General features: G+C 45.3%; 1 protein-coding gene and 1 long non-coding RNA gene across 2 annotated transcripts in view; one reads left to right on the forward strand and one right to left on the reverse strand.

The window, feature by feature from the left end:
• LOC124179216 overlaps positions 1 to 18,141 on the forward strand; it is a 54,852-nt gene that overhangs the window by 28,869 nt on the left and 7,842 nt on the right. The window contains exons 2-4 of the long non-coding RNA XR_006869986.1: positions 5,677 to 5,964; positions 6,262 to 6,435; positions 6,585 to 6,758. This is a non-coding gene — a long non-coding RNA (uncharacterized LOC124179216). The remainder of the gene's footprint in view (positions 1 to 5,676; positions 5,965 to 6,261; positions 6,436 to 6,584; positions 6,759 to 18,141) is intronic.
• LOC124179157 (cadherin-related tumor suppressor) overlaps positions 1 to 18,141 on the reverse strand; it is an 87,611-nt gene that overhangs the window by 22,728 nt on the left and 46,742 nt on the right. The window contains exons 2-7 of the mRNA XM_046563316.1: positions 7,869 to 8,210; positions 5,681 to 5,917; positions 3,315 to 3,704; positions 2,358 to 2,774; positions 1,884 to 2,216; positions 1,546 to 1,723 (exon numbers count right to left, since the gene is read on the reverse strand). Of these exons, the coding sequence (XP_046419272.1) occupies positions 1,546 to 1,723; positions 1,884 to 2,216; positions 2,358 to 2,774; positions 3,315 to 3,704; positions 5,681 to 5,917; positions 7,869 to 8,210 (1,897 nt within the window). The remainder of the gene's footprint in view (positions 1 to 1,545; positions 1,724 to 1,883; positions 2,217 to 2,357; positions 2,775 to 3,314; positions 3,705 to 5,680; positions 5,918 to 7,868; positions 8,211 to 18,141) is intronic.

The raw sequence follows: 18,141 nt of genomic DNA on the forward strand, positions 1-18,141 counted from the left end.
ATAATCCGTGAGTCGGGGCCGAGTGAGTAGGTACCCACCTTATACCTTATACCTTACGCCTTACACCTTATTCTGTATCCACTCGCGGTCCAACTTGGACCCGATTCTCTCTTCCACCGCTTCGTTAAGGCTATGTTCACGCCGCTAACGGCATGCAGCTCTAGCCCTTCGTATCGAAGATCTTCAAAACAATTTATCCAATTCAAGTGCTGATGCCGCAATCACGTATTATGCGGATCTTTTCTTCAAATTGTCGCATTTTACTGTATTCATTACGCACAGGATTAGAATGGAATTAAAATTTGCGTAAATCTTTTTAAAAATTTCACGTCCTGAGAATACTTACTTCTTATCTTGTTGTATACGCGATTATTCGCTTGTGGATTTAGCGTTGTTTACGATCGTTTTTCTCGTCATCGAAAAAATTACGGTGAAGCTCCTTTTAGACGCGTGTGCTCGGACCAATCGATCTCGTATCGGTCATTCGTAAGGTCAATCGCAGCTCTCTGGAGATTCTAATCGCGGAGGAACGGAGCGACCCAACTTAAAATCAAAGGGTGGTCCGGGGGCCAAACGAGGTACATATACTCCTACCTCTGCCTATACATATACCTATGTATATGTATATACAAGTATATTCTAGCTTGGTTAAAGAACGGACGCGGTAGGCGTCGGGCGAGGTTGTCGTCGGTGTGAGGACAGCCTTAGGCTCGAGCCTTCGCAGTCCCGCATTCCTGTTTCCTCTATTGGTTTATTTTGTTTCGACCTCCGCGTGTCTCTATCTCCCATCTATATCTACGAGAGCCCACTCTGGCCGCGACTGTATCGCGCATGCGTGCATCACACGCCGGACGGTGGACACGGAGCGTAACTTGGCGGTAAGAGGTGAGGTGTTGGTGAGAAGGGCGAGAGGGATTCCCTTCCAGGAGTCCCTCCCCATATACCTCTGATGCTTGACCAAGCATTACACTTCGCGCGCATCGTGCAACTGCAGCGTACTTCAACCGAGAAGACAGGTTGCGGTAATGACCTTCATAGTATCGAATCGAACTACTGGCGGATGTGGGGAAAGGGAAAAATTCAACCCTTGAGAGTAAAGTTTCCGCATATCGAGTCGAGGTCGGAGGCCGCGGTGAGGGCAATCGATAACCCTCGTTAAAGAGTCGCCTTTTCTTCTTCTTCTTCTTCTTCTTCTCCTCATCCTCCTCCTTCTTTGCTACCTCGAAACTGTACGACGCGACGCGACGTATCCAATGACACTACACACTGAACCAGCGCGGGAGCAGTATGCTAATTCTTACGTGTACGACATCAAGCCACTCGCAACTCGCACCCATATAACCAACCTTCGGCTGTTTCTTTTATCTAAGACAGTCGGACAATCCGGCTAACAATGATCCGCGACGTATCTCGGGTGGCAAGTGGTCGCAGACCGGTGATCTTGATCGCGATAATGGCGGGCAACGCGCGTCCAGATGATGACAAGATCGTCAATAACCGTTGGGAAAGGACTTAGAAATCTTTTGTGGCTCTATGCCGACTTACCCGTGTCCATAGCGACCAGCGTCAGCGTGTATTCCGGGACCATTTCTCTGTCCAGTGCCCGCAGCAGGAAGATGTCTCCGGTGCTCGCGTTTATACGAAACAAATCCGTGTCCCCCTCCTTTAGGAAGTAACGAACTTGATCGTTGTATGGCGGAGTATCGGCATCGTATGCCTTCACCTGGAACGGACGAGGGAACCAGTTATACCAAAAGGACTAATTCAGGGGCGAGTATTCATCTGCCACGTCGCTCTAAGCACAGCTGTTCTCGTGATACCAGGAAGTGGGTGGCAACTTCTTAACCAAAAAAATCGTCCGCCTTGATCTTCGAAAAACTCACCTGCATCACGAAGCCGCCTCCAGGCGGTACCATGTTTTCCATCACGTGCGCTAGGTAAGGAGTATCGAGGAAGACCGGCGCGTTGTCGTTTATGTCCAGAACCGAAATCGTCACTTCAGCCGTGTCGTCCAGCGAGGCTTCGCCAAGTTCGGTAGCGCAATCTTCTCCACGGATCGTCAGCAGGTACCTTGCCTTGCGTTCGAAGTTTAGATTTTTCGCAACCCTGATTACATCACCGTCCTCGGATACGGTGAAATCCCGGTTATCGTCACCAGCTGCAATACTGTAACGAACTCTACCGTTTGCACCTTCGTCCAGATCCGTAGCTGAAACCTGTAAAGGGTACCACATTTCACGTGAAATCGATTGAGACTGTGATACGCTTGTTACGTCCAGGTTTGCTTGCACGATCAGCAAGAGAGGACCGAAAGATGGAACGTTTTTATTCTCTTCTGAAATGGCGTCGAGGCGTACCTGAAGAACACTGGCGCCTATGCTGGCGTTCTCTGCAACTGTCGCTGAGTATTGCCTCGGATCAAATATCGGGGAGTTATCGTTTTCGTCGAGTACGGTAACGACGATAGTAGTAGAAGATGATTTAGAGGGTTCTCCTCTGTCTCTCGCCGTCACCTCCAGTGTGTAGTTTGGCTTATGCTCGCGATCGAGAGCGCCGGAGACCCGGAGGAGACCATCAACTGCACCGAGACTGAAGGGAAGCTTGTTGTGCTCCTCGAGGCTGTACTCGACGTATCCGTTCCGACCTTCGTCACGGTCGACGGCCTTTATAGCCATCACCACGGTATTTGCCAGCGTGTTCTCCATTATGGTAGTTTGATTCGGTGAAATAAATTCTGGGGCAACATCATTCACGTCCAGTAGTACCACGGTGACCTGGCAACAAGGATTGTATTTTTTATCATTCTCATTTTCTAGCCGATGGTCACTTTCACAGAGTGTTCGTACTTGTGTCACGGTACGCGGTTCGTCAATTGGGGAGGAGTTTACGGAGTTGCGTGATTAGGTAGAGAAAAAAATAGTCTTCCCAGAGCAATGTACCTCCGTACAACTCTTATGTTCTTCAGCAATATCCTGTCAAAATACACTAGTAATTCTCATGTACTCGCGGGGTTATGAAACTACTGCAATATTATACTTGTCGCCAGTGTGTGGTTTAACTATACGAGTCTTATCTGCTGGGTGAAGGCTAAATCAATTAAGACAGTCGTGGAGGAGTGACTCGGAAATGGAATTCTTCGACTCAATGCGAATCAGGGGCGGAGACGAGCTGTTTAATTAGATTCGACGCACCGCTCTCTGACTCTTCGCTAATTGGATGACTGGCCGACGACTCGTCTAAATTGATGAAATATCGCAAAATAGTAAAAGACCTGGTTTTACCATTTTATCACTTGTTCTTTCACATTTGCTCACCTGAACCGTAGATGACAGAGGTCGATAAGGTGGCTTCGGGCAGTCGGTGGCGCTCAGGACCAAATTATACAGCGGTCGTGTTTCACGGTCTAACAATTTCCTGGTAAAGACCGTCCCGTTCAGGGCGACTCCGAAATCACCGTTCTCGTCGCCGCCGGCAATCGCGTAAACGATGTTTCCATTGTCACCGGAATCCAAGTCCTGAGCACCCACTGATAACACCGGTGTACCGATCGTCGCGTTCTCCAGTACTTCCGTGGCGTGTGGGCCAGGCTCAAAAACCGGGGCATTGTCATTGAGATCGATAACGTTGCAGTAAACTGTCACGGTCGATGATAGAGCCGGAAGTCCTCCGTCAGTCGCTTGAACGACGAGGATATAGTGTTGAACCTGGACGTAAGAGATAATTATAGTTTCACGCTGTAGGTTGGTAGGTTTTTTAATTGAAAAAAAAAAGAAGTTTAACGTCTTTTTTTTTTATCCACGACGCAACCTATCCTTGCACATATCTTACTTGAGTTTCGTGACTTCTTTTTTCGATTTGTTAAGCAGAATTGATTGAAGTCTGTGTTATGAAAGTAAAAAACTAAAGTTGCTCCGGATTATGGATTGAATATGGTACATGATCGATTTTAAAGAGGTCATTTCTCATTTATTGCTGTAAAATTCATTGAATATCCCGCATCGATCTCTGTTCCATGATCATTCATCTCTTGCGAACCCGTTTTCCCTGGATCAACGAAGTATGATTTTTTTCGTTTTTATTTGTACGTATTGATATGTATACGTACATGTATAGATGGTCGAATTGTTTCAACACGCCCGTACCCAATGCTTAAACTTTATCTACGGAACTGTTACACTTACGTGAATTGTATTAATGTAACAGTAAGTTTACACTCGTTCATTGATTTGCGACTGGCGAACAAAATTGGTACGGTCTGTCTCGCCTCCACGGCTTTTCGGTGAAAACAAGCCTACATTTAATGCTTTTTAAAAGAAATCGACGAACCCGACCGATATAATCGTGCGTTGTGTTAAAATCACTGTGTTTCTGTGTTTCGAATGCTCTCCTCCATGTGTTTGAACATCGTCTGCGCGGAGCTCACTCGGCTGTTAATCTTGGCGTGTATCTGTTAGGGCGTTTAGGTTGATGAAGGGTTCTATAAGCGGCCTTTCCCCCGTCTCCCCCCCCCCCCCTCCCTCCCCCCCTCTTCGCCGCGCCGTTCTCTTCTAACCCCCCCTCGCTTTTCTTTCCGCCCCGTCCAGATCTTCGGCCGCCACAGGTTCCTTCGAGTGCTGAACCACCAGGACTTCGGACCTAGCATTAGAAGCGACCCGTACACGTCTGTCAGGCTTAAATTTTTTAATCTTAGCCCAATGCTAAGCCTGGTGTAGGAATAGCGCTGAAGGCATCTCTACCAACCGTCCGTTATCGTGGCCTGAGGCAATAGTCAGTCCTTCGTGATAGGGGTCCTCGTTCTGATCCTGGATTTTGATCGTAGTCCCTTCACCATATACATAATATTTCTATGTGGATACGCCGAGATCGATATAGATTTCGTTTTCTTTCAGACCCAAGCATGCAGTCCTGTCTCCGAAGCGTTGGAGACCATTTTTTTTTCTCCAGTGAACAGTTCGTATTCGTTTTGAATGTCGTCAAGTTAGTTCAAGCGACTGAAATTTGATACCTCTAATTGAACTAGATTTGCTAACAATTAATATAGTCTAACGCGATTTTCGAAATATGCAATTAAGTTGAAAATATGCTGAAACTTGTAGGAGAAAAAAAGTAGGCTACATTACTACCCTTTTCTTTTTTAATTTATGACCTGAATAGAGACGTTGAATAATATCCAGCAAACTGCTTGTAACCTACATGGGTATTTACGACGTATTTTTACCTAGTGCGACACCTTATGAACCAGTTTGATTTTTATCTCGGGACTCGGTGCAGGTTATAGTGTCGACCGTAGTAACTAGTGTAGCGAAACAGGATATTTTTCCCCCCCATTTATACCGTGATGAAAGTCATGTTTACGCACATAGCATGTCCTGTTTCATAAACTGTTCGTATTCGGTGGTTAGCTACCGTGCGACATATTTTTAAACGAACGAGATCAAGCGAGGACACTACACTAACGACGGCATACATAAATCCTTAATTGACTCGGTCGACGGTAACGATTACACGTGCCTATTCCCAGGGTTCGGTTTCAACGGGGTTGTCAATAATTTATATGAGACTTATGCGAAAAATTATCTTGTAGGCGCACCATACCGACTTTCAATCGATCATGTCGTCGAATCAATAATTATTTTGCAATTTTTACAACGTTTCTAAATTATCATTATTTTATAGGTACCTGTTCGTAGTCGAGACTGGCAGACAGCGTGAAAACCCCGGTGTTTGGGTTCAGTGAGAACACATCGTTAGCCCAGTCGGAAATCAAGGCGTAGCTCAATTGGCTGTTGGGCCCTTCGCCATCGATGTCAGTGGCAACCACCTGGCCAACGCGACTTCCTCTGAGGGCGTTCTCAGGAACGTCGAAAGAGTAAGCCATGGCCTGGAATGTGGGGGCATTGTCGTTCGTGTCCGTTATCTGGAACAGCGCAGCAGGAAGAGTTTTCTTTATCTCTAGATGAAAGGGTAATATTATAATCGTGTTACGTTTGATACATCGAGTAAATACTGTTTAGGGTCTTGTAAAAATTATACACGCGCAAATGGTTTGGAGAGGATTCCGTAGCAGCGAGTGAGAACCGACTCAGAAACAGCTGATGGATTTACACTCCCCCAAACATCCTTTGAAACACCACTTTACCCACAAAACTTAATTGTAACTGATATTACGACTTGGATGGATAGAGGTTTCAAGTCGACTGAATGCCGCCGTTCCGTTCCAAGTACGTGATATCTATACCATAAAAAAATTAATCTTCACAGGAGAAAGGAACGCGAGCCAGGTTTAAATTCGAACGGCATTCCGAATTGGGCGATTGAAGATGTCTAGGGGCTTCTTGGATGAAAGACCGTAATGGCGGTGGAGGGGTTTGCAAAAACTAACCGAGCCTCAAGATGATGAGGAGACGCGCTGCCTGGTGGATACTGGAATTGGTGGTAAGGGGGGGATGATGCTGGATGTGAGGGATACTGGGGGACCGAGGGAAGGAAGAGATTCCGCAACTGTCCATCGAGAAGGCGCGTCTCTTCTTCCAAGGATGTGTGCGGTCAACTATGATCGGATTGTCGTTCCTTATCCCTTTCAGAGAGAGAACGGAGGGGGAAGTAAGAGGCCGAACGAGCACAAGAGTAAGAGATGAAGGGAGCGTTACAGGAGGAAGAAAAAGGGACAGAGCGATGAAGAGAGATGCTCCTTGGGAACGTGTGTGTACGAGAAAGACGGAACGACGTTTCCAGCTAACGAAGAGTGTTAGTTGACCGTAAGTATTGATTGCTGTGCATTTAATTGCTTCGACGAATTGCAGCCGCGAAAAACAACGCGAATAAAAAGATGATACTCTCCTCGGTGGTAAAGTATACCATAATATTTCTTTCGTGTATTAGTAATTTTCGTTTATCTCTCTCTCTCTCTCTTGCCCCGCTCTTACTTTTAATCTGACCGTGATTAAGCCGCTATTCAAAACCGGGATTCGTGACTCTCGTCATCCCTGGGAATTTTCCAATGATAAACCACGTAAAGCCCGCTATAAAAGTAGCACATCTTATCAGACAGCTAACCGAAGGTGGGTTAGATCGGGTCGGTATTTCCTGGCTTGGCGTCGCGGCGGCTGGTTGCGTCGGAACGGGATGCAATGGGAAGCTGAACCCACGCGCACGCGCCTCTAGGGCACAAAGGTCAGTCTTCGCTTCCTGCTCTGTTCAATGCCAATTGGCTATCGGCTATTGGCTATTGGGTTTCGTCGGATACTACGTTAATTACGAGTAAAGAAGGTATTCTACGGTGGATCACCACTGCTAGCGGAAAAGTCTGATCTGAGAATTATGGTTTTATTTTAATTTTTATTGTAACATTACAAAAGCAAGTAATCCTGACAAGACTTCTTTGTAAAAATAGTTTAGTTTTTTTTTGATTGAAACTAATCGCTTCCAACGATCTTCAATACGATCCTATCTTGAAACCGTTATCAGTTGGTACGCTAGTTGCATTCTTTTCTCGTAGCTGACCTTTGTTTCAAGAGCCTCTCTTAAATCCAGATCAATAAAACCCTGAATACTTAAGGGGCTTTGTTCTCAGTTCGTTCATCAGTTTGGTGGTGTACTGTGTTTACAGCATTCGTATTCATTTCACACCTGTCGTGAGTTGTCGTTCTGCATGAGAAGTTTCTGGTTTTGCTTAAGGAGATACTAATAGCTGGAGCTATTGTGTTATTAGCGTTGAGGAGAAGAAAGACACATACGCCGAGTCAAAGTGGACGTTACCGCCAGCCCATTCCGACGAATATAACGAACTGTGAGTGTAGCTCTGAATATAATAACCTAGCTGCATAGTGCCGCGTTTCTAAAGATGATTAAAGGTCTCCAAGTCTTACCTGGACGGTAAGAGTGACGTCGGTGTATTGCACTCCGTCGTCGGCACGAACTCTCAGGGCATATTTCTCCTTGGTCTCTCTGTCCAGCGCTTCTGCAAGCCTCAACTGTCCCGTCGATGGATCCAGACTGAACTGAGTGTCGCCCTCGTTTTCATTCGCGACCTCGTTCACTTCTGGACGAGGTACCAGGGTGTACTTCAACGTTCCGATGGTGTCGGGGTCGTTGGCTCGAAGGACCGTGATCAATGTACCAGGTGGAGCTTCCTCGGATACCTCGAACTTCCACGGTCCAGATCTCCATGTCGGGGCAACGTCGTTTTTGTCCAAGACAGTCACTTTGACCTGAGACACGAAAAATAGACACGTTTGCGATTATATTCATGAGCTTATTAGCAAGGGTTAGGGTGTAGATATAAGGTGGACAAGTGGGCAGGTGGACAGACAGATGGATCTATACATAGATGTAGATGGACAGTTAGATAGTACATGTTTTATTAGTACCAAGAACTATGATTCCCTCAGGCATGCCATCGAATGCAGAGTGAACTTAACTATTATCGATTTTGACGATCATCCATGGGATATTCGACGGTTGAGATTAAAGGACTAGCACGCGCTCTCGAGGCAATATACTGCATGTTACATCCGTACTCCCAATTCTCGAATCTCGTCCTTCCGTCTTGTTTGGTACGTGGGGACGGAAATTGAATATTCGTCAAATTTTCACAAATCTTATTTACTAGACGCTGCTAGACGCTTCAATCAAGCGTACGCAGCAGCCATCCTACAACTTTGTATCCAAACAAAGTTTCACCGTAAATGTATGCTACGGATACACTGATATGAGCCGATGGTACAATTTATATGGAAAGAATGGCTACAATCGAACCTCAGGGGGTCTGGGATCCAGAGTGAGGGCTAGCGTAGGGAGAGAGAAATTCGCTTGAGACGTTGAAAAGTTAACTGTACTGGCCAACGGTGAGAATATTGGCCAAGCCTGCACAACTGGTCTTGAATGGCGTCACTGGGACCAGTCCTTATTTGTACCGTCTTTACGTCATTAGTTATTATCATAGGATCGGTGGGAATCTAGTCAGCAATGGATCGCGTATCATCTTACAGGTTATACTATGTACTTATTGTCCATAACGTGTTAGTTACGCGAAAAGCAGCGGCCCCAATCCCGCTGACTCCGTGACTTGGATAATTTGGGTGACTCAATAAACCGAGTGAAGCAAGTTGCCCAAGAGAATATTCGGAAAGCCTGGTTACTTCGCCGTGTAAAATGAGATGGACACAAAACGATACATAGCCCGAAGGCTTCTGATACTAGAATAGTTGGCTCTCTGTTCGATGGACCAACAGTTCTTCTCGGAAGGGAGTCCGGCCTTCTCATCTCCCTCTTTCTCTTCTTCTGCCTTACCCAGTCGTACTCTCTTTCTCGTTCTCTCCATTGCCTTTTCTCCCGGGCCCTCGTTACTTCTTGAGTAACCTGACTACGGTGGCTCTAGTTGAAAAGACATGGGAGCAGACGAGGAATATTTATATTAAACAAACAAACATACATGTGCGTAAAAAGGAGTTCGACCCTGTTGACGGACGATCATTTAAGCGCGAGATTAAGGCATCCGATTGAGTGAAGAAAAGAGAAAAAGAGGACGGGGAAAAGTATCTTTTGAATTTCTTCGTTCTTCGTAGGGCCCCGCGTGATCAAAACTTGTTTATATCTTGAGATGTTTTTAGTGAGTCTAGGAGTAATGGTGGGTACGTCAAATCTTTCACGTCAGCCCTCCTTCATGCGGTGACTGTCGTGAATTCTAATTACTTACGAGGATCTAAATGGATTCGTTTTCCTGCCGCAGTAGTCTTTATCCCACAAGCGCGTTTAACCGGGCACAGAAGCGTCGTTTAAAGTATCGTTATGCATTTTAAGGACATGCCTACTTCTCGCCATGCAGCTAACGTGCGGTCAGATTTGTTGGCAGGTTTCTCGTCATTTCTAAAGACACTGCAACAGGAGCAGCGTACCGGCAACTCGGCAGGATCGAATGTTCTTCGTGCGGTGTCAATGAGTAACGACAATAAATTACCTTATAATACGACGATTAGAAAACAGCACTCATTGTATATAGATTCAAATACTTTATTATTGACACTTGGGCACGTAGTTCGCGCGTTCCGAACGTGACGTAAATTTCTACGAGGTTCCCAGACCTATTCACACTGGGGAATCTGTTAGTTCCTTCTCGGCGTTGTTACCTTCAATTTAAAAGTCAACGGCATCGGCTCCGTGTGCCTGTATGTACGTGAATACACAAATGTATAAATCTCTACGTTTTACACGATACGTTTATATCGTACACGTGCGAAAACATGTACTTTTGGGATATTGTACAAACAGGTAATCCTTTTCAGTAATCTCCCGGCGTATATTTTCCTTCCATCAATTCGTTGTTAGATAATATGAATTCGAAACGTGACCGTGATACGTTCTCTCATAGTTCTCATCCATTCGGATGCCCATTCGGGCCTCATGGTCCCGAGTTTCGGGCGGGGGTACCGTGAGAGACTTTATAGGCCCGATGTCACCTACGCGCGCCGAATTTTATTAAGCCTTTGGCACGCATTTTTGCAATTCTCGGACGAGTGTAAGCTTAAGTGATACCCGTGTCCTGCGATGGTAAAATTGCTGACACGTCATAAAGTTGCCATACGTGCTTCTTTAAAATGCGGTGAAAAAAGAAGTAACATCACAGTCAAATTCCTTTACTCCTGAGGGTTAAACGAAGAAAAATTGCCGCGAACAGAAGATAAAACGATTCATGCGACAATTGAAGGTTTTTTTTTCTCGTATTAATGATTACTTGCGACTAATCCATACAGGCAGAATAGATAGTAAAAACGTATGTAACGCGTGTGCAAATTGACTCTTGGTATGAAGATTGATTCAATGATTCCAATTTACGGTATGTGTGACCTTTGTAGCAGCTTCGATATGAGATATTACCTTCCACCTCGTTCGTACGTGCAAATACATGAACGTCAACGCGTAACGCGCTATCGCGTCAGGCAGGTATGGCCGTTCAGTATTATAGGTATTTACCTACGTACCCAGCGCGTTAAGAAACGAAGAAATAAAATGTTTTCACTTACGGTTTATTACCTACGATACAAGCCGTTTCGCAATTAAAACCCCATTTCTACACGTTGCCTCGGTCGATTTGCAAGAGTATGACCGTAATGCTGCTAGGTATATCAGCTATACTCGAACACGTGATATCTACGAGTAGCTATAGAAGTCATCTGCACGAAGGGCTCAGAGGCTGAAGATCAGTTTGTAAAATTTATTCTACAGTCGATTTATACCTAGATCCTCGTTATACTCACGCCTATGGGATATGTAGTATCAGGGTGCAAAATAACTCGCCTTATAAAATGGAACATGTGCGAATAATGCTGGATGATCGGTTCTACACCGGTTGTATTTACCGCTAGGTACGTCAAGCAAAGCGTATCTAATTAAATGGAAACGTGACCTCATTGCGTCCTTCTTTAAAACCCTCATTGGTACTAATTAATGACGTATTGCTCCATAATCGCATCCCGCGTTGAATCACAGCTGCACAGCAAACCCCCGGTTGCACCGGTGCGCTTGATACAAGTGACGGGCGTGTAATTGAGGAAAGGAATGTTGGAACTTGGCCAACAGGATGAAATTTATTCACGGAAACCTTTGTGCTGCGGCAGTTTGCTCGAAAGCCTGGAAGACTAGTTATACGCATGCTAATGATAACCATACAGATATACATAGCACACGCTTGGCTTGCCACCAGAAGATGGAAATACAAGTTACTCTCGTCAAGCAACGAAATTGGTGGAACCCCGTCATTCACGGAACATGCACCACCAGTTCCCAAGGTGATTGGATAGCCGAATAGATAAACAAAAGTCGTACAATGCGTATTTGGTAAATTATTATGCAGAATCGTAGCGTTAGCTACGAAGATCCTTTTGAAAGCACAATAATGGGAAATACCGAAATTATAACCATAAGCCTATATATCGTGGCTTCGTTCCAAATCGCTTCAAAATCGTTCGAAATCCAGTAGATTCGTTCGATTTCACTCTACGATGGTTAATTTCATTCGCAAGATTATTTACTACGAATTCACTGGAACATTGTACATAATGTTGGCTTTGTGAAGTAATTGTAATTTTACAACGTTACATCGATATTGATTATGACAAACAACTGGCAATGTCGAGTTGACTTCTGAAACAAAAAAAATCGTTCTGTTTTCCTAATTATCCCCCTTAACTTGCTCCGATCTCCACCAGATTACCGGTCAAAAGTGTATGTAGCGTGCAAACCGGGAGAGGAACGATGTTGCATCTTGTATCGAGGATCTCCGACGGCAGTAACCGAATAATAAGAAATGGTGAGTAAAAAAAGTGAGTTAAATACGGGAACGCGTAATCTTTTCGGACTTTGGATCGAGCGAACGCGAGGCGGTAGGCGGACGGAGGCAAGGCTGGTCCTGACTGGGCCTGACCAGGCCCCGGGGCCCGGGAGCCTTGTATGAAGGGGACGCCGGTCGAACCGAGCGGTGAGACGATGTGGCGGGGTCCAGGGGGGGGCATCAGGCCGCTCATCCGATCAAACATGATCGTACAAATAGAGAAGTAGTCGTGTCAAGCCAGAGCCATAGCCCCATCTTTATCGCACGTCTGTTTCTTCTCTTGACTTGGTGGATACGGGAAGAGTGAGAAGGAGAGACCTCGTTCAACCCTCGGCCTGCAGTCTGAACCTTGAATCGCCCCGAAGTTCGAAAAGTTTGGGGTATACGGTATGTGTATAGAATACATCGCTCATCCTTCGTTCAAATGCAAAGCGAAGTATCCCGTCAGGCGTTTCGAAGAATCAGCCAGAAAACGAATGGTCAATCTGAAATCTCGATACCCTTTTCAACTCACGTACAATTTTGAGGATGATGCGGTAAACCTGGCGAATAATAGTGAAGGATGGTCAAGGTCGTGCAGCTCTCCCCCCTCTCTCTCTCTCTCTGGTCATTGAAGCACAGGTCACACGTGAGTAAACGGAATAATTCGGGTAGACGTATATCGCGAAGCGGCGAAAAATAAGTCTGTATCCGTACGAATCTATACTCCTTGAAAAGATGCACGGGTTTAATCGTGAGCGTGTATGTATATTGCCGGCGATGTGATCGTTGCTCTCTTTTTCTCCGAATTTCAATCTCTCAAAAAAAGGATGTAACGCCGTCCGTCTGGAATTCGTAATTAGATTTAAATTCTTCGGCGGTAGAATACGAGAGGAGAGAGCGAGAGTCCTGGCGCGGCCCGCTGAGGAGGCGGTCATCGTACGCGTAACTTGGCGAGCTGTTTGCATGCGGGGCGCGCTGTTATAGACGTCTTTCAAGGTGACGCTGTGCGTCCATGAGATGGTCACGTTTCAGTCGTACTGTGCCCGTATACCCTGTAACCAGCTACTTAGAAATCGATACGAAAATCTGGAGAGTTTTTCGAATCTCGTTTTTCGACTACACCTTTATATTTCCTTGCTTACTGAACCTGGAGGTGCGTAAAAGTAATTCAAAAATCATGCGCAGGACGGAGAGCTTTCCGTCGCTGAACGCGGGGGGAGAAATTCCTCTACGGATTCTAAAGGCTCCCCTTTTCTCTCTCTCTCTCTCTCTATATCTCTCTCTCCGAGTCTCGTCTTATCTTCCTCTCCCTCTCGTGAGTTCTGGACCTCGTCTCGAACCTATACACGACACACAGTCCCGCCTATATGGGTGATCTATCTACATGGCTGCAAGGCGCGGGTATACATATATACGTACAACACATGTGTCTCTTGCCGGGCGAGATACACACGCTTGAAGTGTTCGCCGCTCGCGCGTGCGCGTGAATGCGTGGCCGTGATAGTGCGAGCGAAGCTGTCAGTTTGACATATGTAGCTCTGTCTACCCGGCGCGATAAAATTCAGGTAAATCGTAGAATTCTGCATGTATAACCTCAGAGATTTACGGGCTGTACCACTCGTGTACGCGCGCCGCCGAGTCGGTTGAATATTCGCTGTTCTTGCACGCTGCTGCTGTTGCAGTTCTTGCCGCGGTGCACCAGCAGATAATAGCAAATATCCTGGGCAAGTTCTCGACCCGGTAATAGCGCGCTAATTTCACCCCGACGGTCGTAACCCTCTATTATTTATGGAAATGACTGTGTCGATGCTCGGGCTCTCATTTCTTTTCTCTACTTTTTTTGCTCATGTCTTTTTTTCTTTGCGTGTTATGCTGATACTGGAAATCTCTCACAATTATCGTACAATGGAACTATTAATAAGGATAAGTGAAAGCTTATTCAATTTAAAAACGGATCAACTAATCGAATAGTTCTACTGTTCTGACTTACGTTATACTGGTTGAGAAGCAGACTATAACTATGTCACAAGAAGGTATGTAATTGCCTGGTTATAAATTTTGCACTCACAATTAGTTAGGAACAAGAATAATAGAGTCATTAACCAGTGAATAATATTCCGTGTAATTAATTGTTTCACAGATTTTTTCTTGCGAGAATGCGCGTACATGTCGTGGAATTTTTCGTTCGGATCGCGACACGCGAAATTTCTATTTTGACATAACTTTTGCAGGTAAGTTACAGCATTCCTGAAGACGTACCGTGACCAGTTGCAGTTGGTAATCCGACACCGGGCGAGTGACCCGACTGCAGCAGCGATCGTTCGTCACCCTTGCCGCAGACGAGGTGCGGTAACAAAACAGTGACACCTTTTAGGTGGGTACATATTGAGGGATCCGAGTATCGGAGGACGGTCTTCTTACTCGTTGCATAAATTTTCCGTAAATATACGTGGACACATGTACATGTACGTGTAAGGTTGACGACCGGGTCGTCGTCACTTGACCCAACGTGTGGTTGGCTCCCTTTCGTCGGTCGGTGATCGAAGGTATAAAGTATAACTCAATACTCCTCCGGTATGAAGATGATATTTGAGAGAAAATATGCACAAGCGAAAGCGAGGTGAAGCTTTCGTGACGCAGGCGTCGTGGGGCTTCTCGAGGATGGTGATGCAGGGAACGTTAAAAGTTTTAATTACTTTGATACGAGAAACAAGCCGAGAGAGGCACGCCGAGTGGCTGCGATCCGACTGCCGCGCGGGGGCAAAAGAAGGTGCAAATATAATCGGCGAAGACATGGACGCAGATGCATTTGCTCAAGCCAATGTGTATCGAACTATTTAATTAAACTCGATACTCAGTTGCGGCGAGGCTGCAGTTTCATGCCGCCTGAGCATGCGATCTTAAACAAGTGGCGCATACTATTAGGCGCATACCGTGTCTTCGTTTATGTGGGACTATGAAACCAGTCTGCATCAAGATGTCGAACAAGGTGTGCGCCACGATGTTTATGTTACGCGCTGCTCCCTATCTTATCACGAGATTAACTGTCCCTATAGATGTCGTCACAAAACGATGTATATACGTTGAATGAGGAGATGTTTGTGGGTGGGACGGTAGTGGTAGACCAGGTCTTTTGATGAATAGTAAAATTTTATTTCTCTCACCATAATATATGGTTTATTTCCGAATCAGTCATAACGCTCACTTTTTTGACATGAAAAACGGGACGAACGTGACATGTTATTCCCTCTTTGCTTTGTTCCTTCATCTTCGTGGAAAAAGTAGAACTATTCTCCCGCATTTACGGGAATGGAAAAATTAATTTTTCAGTTTTTCTGATTTTCTCTCTTTCTTTTTCATTTTTAAATACATCTCTCTCTATTATTATAAACTTTCAATGATATTATAGTTATCAGACTGATAGATTACACTTACAATTACACGTAAAAGGAAAACACTTTATGACCCAAAACGATTAGTGTATACACTTATACATGTTGTATTGTATACATGTATATTGTAGCGTTGTAAATGCGAACGGGATCCCTGAGTAAGAAAATCATCATTCGACGTGGCGTTCTCCCACGATTCTTCAAGTTTCGCGCAAAGCACCTTGCCGAAAGCCTCGCGCGATATCAACATCTCACACAATTCATCGTACGCAAAATCATCCAGCGTTTAATTCTTGATATTCAACATTCATCTTTATAATTAGCATGTACGGGGTATCTGTCCATCCTCCACAACTTGACCAATCCAGAACTGAAATGATTTGTCACACGTCTTTTGACAATAACAGTTCGACGGTATTCCTTGCAGTGACAAGTTGAGGATGGCAGCTCGCTAGCGAAATAACATGCGGACGAGTGGGTAGAGATTACTATCGAATTACGTGCGGATTTTGATTCGAATATATAACATACGGACTTACAAGATGACAAACGATAAATTATGGAGACACGGCTGTGTAGGTGCAATCCTCGGCCTTTCTAATCGCGGTCTCTCTAACGCCCTGGGAATCGCGTTGACAGTACACCAAAACGAGCATTAAAAGTCATAGAACGTGAAACGCGCGGTGAGACGTCAAAGAGCACAAATAAAATGCCTCTGTCAAAATTCATGCCCAAGATATTGATAACGATCTATGAAAAATGATTAGTAAAAAACAAATAAGTCCAACAGGGTAAAAAATTGAAGTCGAAGCGTAGGATTTAACGGTATGAAATAAGAATCGAAGAAGGTTACTGTACTATTTGCACTGCGAGTATACGTGGTAATGCGATCGATCCGTCGTCTTCCTTTAAATGTTGACAAGAAAAATATTCCTTCGACCTGCATTCTGTGGTTTCGACCAATTCGAAAGGTAAACTGGATTGTTTTTGAAATTTTTTTTCAACATGATGCGAACGCAAACGACCCCTGCCTGCATCACGGTTAATTTTCGCGATCGCTCCAAGGTACCAGTCCATTCTACTGCAGAGTTTACTATAAATTTTCGAACTGCAATCAGCCGCAGGTCTGCGCAATAATAATCTCTGACGAAGAAGTACATGCAGAGTAATCCCACGAAATCGTTTTGAGCTTGCGCGGTGCAATCGAGCCGCGACAGAAACGGTAAAGTCAACTATTAGACCGCGGCGCGCATGAAAGATATATATCTTATTGTCTTTTAACGGACTGACAGAATTATTGTGTGCTTTAGCTACGGGCCCCGAAGGCACGTTATGTATCGGGTGACTCAGTGGTTCGACCCCTGATAGAGACCGGGAATACGGCTCTCCCTACGGGGGGAGAATGGGACTCACTTCGTGCATGACCCACGGAAACCCCCGCTGTGCGACGCGATCCGATCGTCTGATCCCCGACCGCGCTGACGGAGATACCATCTCTTCGTGGTCCATGGCCTCCGCCTCACATAGTCTTCTACGTTACGTACACGCACACGGACCCACGTGCATCTCTTTCTGGACCACGTTTGTGTGCACAAGCCCCGGTGTGTGCCCTCCGCCTCCCTATATATAATAGGAATCTATCTGTCCCGCTGCATATTATTACACAGTTGCGCTTACTACCTTTGCTTTTACCTATTAAAAACGGATATCCAAACAGATAATATGGTATTAGGGCCGAGCTGGGTTCTCGAAGGTGAACCCTTACGTACCACCGCGGCACGGTGAACGCGGTTACTACGGTTCACTACGGTCTTGCATGAGCTACCTGTAGGTTATTAGTTTCAAGATTTCTTTTCCGAGCCAGCTATGGAACGTTCCTCTTATATGAAAGTGTAGGGATATCGCAGCTTTGGGGAGTTTTCTGCTCGCATTAGGTACACGTATACACGTATGTCAGTTACATTTTACCGATTGACTTGTCTTTTAATCGCCACTTATAATGTCGTAAAAGTCAGGATCTCAGGGACGTCGCGTCTCATTGTTCAGATACAATCGAAATAAAAGTGGTTATCGTCCGAGGAATCAGATCTACCGCTCTGCTTGGATTATTTACGATGTCTCCGTCTCTATGCTGCGTTCACATAGAACAGATGCCTCTATTGGAAAGCTCTCTGATGTAGAACATTTTAACACGTGTCAACGTTGAGTAAAGACATCTCGGAAACGCGTAATTAAGAACGGAGATTAAAAGAAAATTTAGAGGTAAATTGACCTATAACATTCAAAGAGAAGTTTCGCCCTTCTCCTGCTCGACGTCCCGGTTCCTCGAAAATTATTACTTCGGTACTCGGAGAATTTTGCCAGTCACTATCCGTCTTGCTGGGCTTGATCACGATTCCATAACTTTTAATCATACGAATCGAGGATGACAACGACGTG

The sequence above is a fragment of the Neodiprion fabricii genome, chromosome 3 (assembly GCF_021155785.1).
Source record: "Neodiprion fabricii isolate iyNeoFabr1 chromosome 3, iyNeoFabr1.1, whole genome shotgun sequence".
Classification (NCBI taxonomy): Eukaryota; Metazoa; Arthropoda; class Insecta; order Hymenoptera; family Diprionidae; genus Neodiprion; species Neodiprion fabricii.